At 27.6% G+C, this 6,000-nt stretch overlaps 1 protein-coding gene across 1 annotated transcript; it reads right to left on the bottom strand.

Moving 5' to 3' along the window:
* Positions 1 to 254: 254 nt before the first annotated feature.
* Cycy (cyclin Y) lies at positions 255 to 5,762 on the bottom strand. Its single transcript, XM_076781427.1, has 4 exons — positions 4,832 to 5,762; positions 4,418 to 4,638; positions 3,812 to 4,098; positions 255 to 3,750 (listed from the first exon to the last, which is right to left on the bottom strand). Exons 1-4 carry the CDS (start codon positions 5,061 to 5,063, stop codon positions 3,462 to 3,464), a joined length of 1,029 nt encoding a protein of 342 aa, XP_076637542.1. The 5' UTR covers positions 5,064 to 5,762; the 3' UTR covers positions 255 to 3,461.
* Positions 5,763 to 6,000: the final 238 nt, after the last annotated feature.

Genomic DNA, 6,000 nt, shown 5'->3' with positions numbered 1-6,000 from the left:
CTTAAATTATATACAATTTAATAATAACATTATTGGAACTTATTACAGAGCTGTAATCAATCAGTTATTAATAAAAAACTTTATTTATAATACAACCTTGTGAGACACATAAACAGGGTGTAGTAATTTAAGTATAAGATGCAACCAGATTTCAAGATTATCGTTACAATGCAATTCTACTTATAAAAGTGGTATGCATAAAAAACTATAATACCTAATTCTTTGGAAAATCAGAATAGTAAAATGAAAATAACTTATATTGCATACTTTTTGGCAACTTTTAATAATCTTTTGGCATTTCTTCGTGCATTCATTATTTACATTTTATAGTTTTTATCTTCTTTTCTGTCACCTTACATAATTGTCTTCGAGTACATAAAACTGATCCACTCTATAGTACAAACTGTATCCTCATGATTTAGATCAAGGAACTAAAAAGTCTTATTTGGGTAAAAATCATTGATATGTTAATACTATATCTATATTTTGCTATACTATGGATTCTATTTAAAATTATTTATACGCGATATTACATTCTGACATTATTTAATTTTACATTAAGATCTAATTATTACATTTAAAGTTTCCCTATTACATTATTCATAGTTGTTTTTTTTTGTAGTAAAGTATAAAAATAAGAATGAATTGTAATTACTCTGTAATAGTATTCAAAAGGTTCGATAGAAATTTAGATTATATTAATTTTTAAGGAAACAGTCAGTTATAATGTAAGTGTTAGCTTATTTCTATATTTCAATGTTTATGTGTAAGGTCATAACCTGTGAGTACAAAATGTTAAATAATTATTGTAAATAAGTTCATTAACTCTTATTATACATCTTAATCGCATACATTAAGTTACTAATAAACGTGTGTGCAAAATGGTTGTAATTTTACAAATCTCCTTCATACGAGCATGTTGCATAATGATAAGCAGAATAGTTTTTTAAAAAATTTGTATCCTTATGCGATATATATATATATATATTTAAAACTATCCGATTTGATCAATCTTATTGCAACGTTAATGGTACACAACATACGTACGTTTAATGTACAATAAGTCTTTTATATCTTGAATAACCGATTCAAGAAGCTTTCGTTAAAGTACACTACGTTCGTTTTATAAAATAGTAGCTGTCGTTAAAATAGTATTTCTGTTTATTTTAAATGCTTCAATATCATTTTTACAGATCTATTGAATCATAAAAAATCGTGTATAATGAAAAGTCTTAAAACGTTGATAAACTGAATTTAATTTAGTTATTATTTAAAACAATTAAAATATATTAAAAATGCAAATAGTGTTACTCTACTACATTGCACTTAAATACGAATAACTTTCCATTTAAAGAGTCGCATTATATCGCCGCAGACGGGGTTGTAGGAGAGGAAAATTCTCCGAAATGGCAATATAATACTAAACGTCGCTGCCTCATCGAGCTCACACTAATGTGGTAGGGAAGCGGCATTTGTGTAAAAAATGCACGTGACGAAGAAGTCGACCAGGCAGCGATATACCAAGAAACGATATAACGCGACTCTACTATATAATAAACAGCATCGTTTACTAACATTTTATTAGAATACAGTAACTATTATAAATTGACGTTTTTTCTAAGCGCAAATTAATACAAGAATATTAATATTTATGAATATTTAATTAGCAAAGTTTGTATGCTGAATGATCAAAATCCCACATATAGTATATATGTATATACCTATGTATCACTATGCTTGACATTAATTTACATGCACTAAACGGAAAAAAATGATAAAAATAATAATAATTATTATTTTTTTTTGATTCATAAAGAATATCTTGATGTATTTTAGAAATTGTTATTTTATAAAAAAAATAACTACATAGGAATAAAATGAATGTTTTAATTTTGTATTTCTACTTGTTTTCTTCGAATAAACCAATACAGAATTATGACGAGAAAGAAGAATTTTAATATTTTGCAAGACAGGTGTAAGCTTATTTGTTAATTCTAATTATATTTTATAAGCGACATTCTAATGAACTCGAAAATATGATACATTAAATACATAAAATATTACAAATAGTACAAAATTTAGTATACAATTTCTTTATAATTAAGATTGATGACAGTTCTGTTTAATTATTTTTAATAATTTTGGAAGTATTTAAGACTTTGATCATACAGAATAATTAGTTATACTTACAAGTAATACTTTTAAAGTTATTTCAGGCGCATATACAGTTCGTCACGAAAGCGGACACTAGTACGATTTTAACGTTATGTTCTGTTTTTTAAATAAATGTGCAATAAACCAAAAAAAATATATTCAGTTATATCATAATATATTTTCTAGTTAATAAAAATTTAAAAACTTTTAATCCATTATATATCGGCATTTAAATAATAGGAATGAAATGCAAAAATAGAAAAAAAAAGATAAGAAAGAAAAATTAAATCTAAAATTACATATTTTTTCATTTACTGTATATTCATTTAAGATACAAAGCATAATGTTGAAATTAAACTAGTGTCCAAATATTTTCGTGACAAACGGCACGTATAAAAATGATAACTGGATACATGCTAAGGGGAATTATGTCAGTGGCATATGACAAAATTATAATTGTAATTGCTACTTTAAAAATGTCAAAAGATATACAATAACAATAATTTTTTAAAGGATACACTGTTTCATGTATTCATTATACTTAGTTTAAATTAAATATGAACACAATTTTGAAAAAATATTTAGATACAAAAAGGTATTCGAAATACCTTAACATGATTAATTAGACTTTGACTAAGTTCTTTAGATGTATTTATTTAAATTATTTATAATAAATTCTATGCAAATGCACCAAATTTGTAAAAGCTGTTGATTTGTAACTAAACTCGTTAATATAACATATTTTTATATTTTCAAAATCAATTAATAAATAAACTATTTTGAAGAGAAGACAACTGACTGTATCACAACTGAAGCACTGATAATGTTAAGAGTAAAAATCGTTATCATTTGCTTCATATATATATGTTTTAATATTTTCTTTTAACGTATTAAAAGATTCTTAGTTAACAGAATCAATCTCCGAGGAATAGTAGAATGCTCATTAATAAATTATTGAAATAAGTGAAAATTTATGAGGAAATTGAAATAATTTTGTTTAAAAAAACATAGTAACAATTTATATTTTACTGTATTGTGTAAATTGGAATTCTAAAGAAACAAAATTATATGAGTCAATCATATAGAATTAGTTAATTTGAAATAAAATTCTCTTTATCAAGTATATGCACTACAATAAAATATTTTTAAATAGGATATACAAAATAATTGAATAATAAAAATGATATGCTGCAAAACATTTGAAATTGATTGATACTATACTATTATAGGTCTGCAAAACTTCTTGTTCACATACCTTAATTGCGAAGGTATGCAGTACAAGTAACGTATCCGCTTATATCCGATGTTTAAGATAGAATAGCAATACTACGTCTAGGTCCACCTATGCATATATTATCTAAACTCGACCATTTTTTATTACCAGTACGCAAAGCTTCAGCAGTGACTTTGTCTTCGTAAACTCTGGACATTGCTTCCAATTTCTGAGCTTTTTCTTTGCTGAGTGGTTCACTAGGGAATGTTAATTCATTTGCTTCTGCAAGTGTGCGAAGGTCAAAATAATATTTAGCGTACACGCTCGAAGGAACATTTATATTGAACTGTAGCATTTCCAAAAATTGTTTTTCTAATTCATTCCTAAAAAAATATTATTTTATAATTAACACTTATTTTATATACACTTATTTTATAAACTTACATATCTTCTACTGTAATATCCTTGAGGATTTGACAATAATCTATATTCCATACTGCTTGATCGTCCCAAACTTTTGACGCTAATAAAATAGCTCCAAGTACTATACGTTTCCAATTGGCTGGTGTTATATCTATTTCTGCATATGTAAGTAAACGTTCCAAATAAACTAATGTTATAATGGCACATTCAGCTGTAAGTTGAGCAGCATTAAATAACGTCCTCACAAATTTATAAATTTGTTTGTGTTCTGGATTATATTTATCATAATCTTCTGTAACACCTTCCCTCTATAAATAAGTAATCATTACACTTCCAAATTTGATAAGAAATCTATATTTAATATAAATTTAAAGTGACTGGTATTTTGTGATTTTTATTTTCAAAAATACAGATAAATTTTATTTTTTATTTAAAAGAGGCATAGGATATACGGTTAGTAAAATAAAAAAAACTATTATGCTATTATTTAACATATCTATCTTTCTATCATCAGAAGTTTTTATATTTTCGAACAGAGTACACACATTATAAATACCAGCTCTAAGCGATTTGCCCTGTATATTCTTTCATTTTAAAATCCAGTAAATGTACATATAATTTAATTACCGTTAATGGATGAAGCTTTTCATCAAATATATCAATTTGTCGTTGTGAAGTTCTGTTTTTAATGTGATAATAAACAGCTAAGGCAACACATTTCACAGTATTTTTAAGATTAGGTTGCGAAACAGTACTGTCATCTAAATATATTGTACTGCAACTACTACTTTTTTTTAAAGGCCTTATATCTGCAATTTGATGCTGACTCTTTTTTCTTACCATACCGTCTATAAAAGAAATTCAGTTCATAAATATGTTAATGCGATACACTTTTTGTATCACTAAAAACACTAACTACTAATAATTACCAATGATATAATTATTACAACCTTAAGGATTTCATTTTTATACTATAATGTGATCAAAATATAATCCTCTAATGATAATCACATTTAAAAAATTGAAAGTAAAGATACATACTTTCAATAGCTTGTTTAGATCGTTCCATAAAAATAGTACCAGCGCATGGATGTAATGACGGATCTGAATCCCAGTCTTCTGGTTCACGTTCACTAATATGTTGTAAATTATTAACACTAATTCCACCTTCCGGCAGATGTTCCTCAAGACCACGGGTAACACCTTCAGATCCCAGATCCTTACGTCCGACTTGCGGACTAGAATAGACACAGCAACTACTTTTATTTCCCATTCTTTTACAAGATTCTCTGATATCTCTGTTTTTCTTCCCCAACAAAATTTTATAAAATATAAATCAAACTGCAATACTCAGTACCACAGTGATTATATAAATGATTTAATTTGGAGTTTATCACAGTGTACCCTTTACATGTTGATGGATGACGATCAGCTGACAGAACTAAAGGTGATATTGTTATACATTCCTTTTTCAATTTTATCCACATTGATGGTCAAATGTACCACATATAGTCAGGAATCATTTGTATAGATCTGAACGCAGAAATTATAGTTAAAAATTGTAAGAACCACTTTATAAATGTATCGTAATTAATAATGTAATAAATGTCTATTATATTGACGTCTTTAAGCACAATCTGTGCCGGCTGATTGTTTAAATGATCATTAAATCAAATTTCATTTCTGCTCGTGTGCACGAGCTCTAATACGCTGTCTTCATTGCACGCCATTCTCATCGTTACTGCACATTTTAACGCAATTATTCTAATATTTTTATATGTTTCTGCGAACGCCGCCCTTAGAGTGCTGTTTTGATATTGCATATTCATGCATAAACTATAATGTATATCTATAACAGAAAAAGATCTTCGAGTTTTACGTTCTGTGCAAAGAACATATATTGCTGTTTTCTTTGGCTTAATAATAAAATAGTTTTTTTCTTTATTAAGACTGAGCTTTCTTGCTCTAGACTATCATTGGTTAGCAACTAGGGAGTTTGACACTTTTTCTCCTTGTGTTGCGTATCGTACACACTGCAATGCAAGTTCGTAGGAATCAGAGATGCCAGATTCAGCACCCGGTGCCCTACGCACACATACCAAATCACGCGTACGTGAGCTCGTACAGTTTCGGAAAGTCGACAAAGGCAAACTGACACATGCCCTCTTTCTCGATTATTCCGAAGCTGCCCGAAGTAATTTCGGACCGCC

This window comes from Colletes latitarsis, chromosome 2 (assembly GCF_051014445.1).
Source record: "Colletes latitarsis isolate SP2378_abdomen chromosome 2, iyColLati1, whole genome shotgun sequence".
Taxonomy (NCBI): Eukaryota; Metazoa; Arthropoda; class Insecta; order Hymenoptera; family Colletidae; genus Colletes; species Colletes latitarsis.
This window is presented reverse-complemented; position numbering and strand designations above follow the sequence as displayed.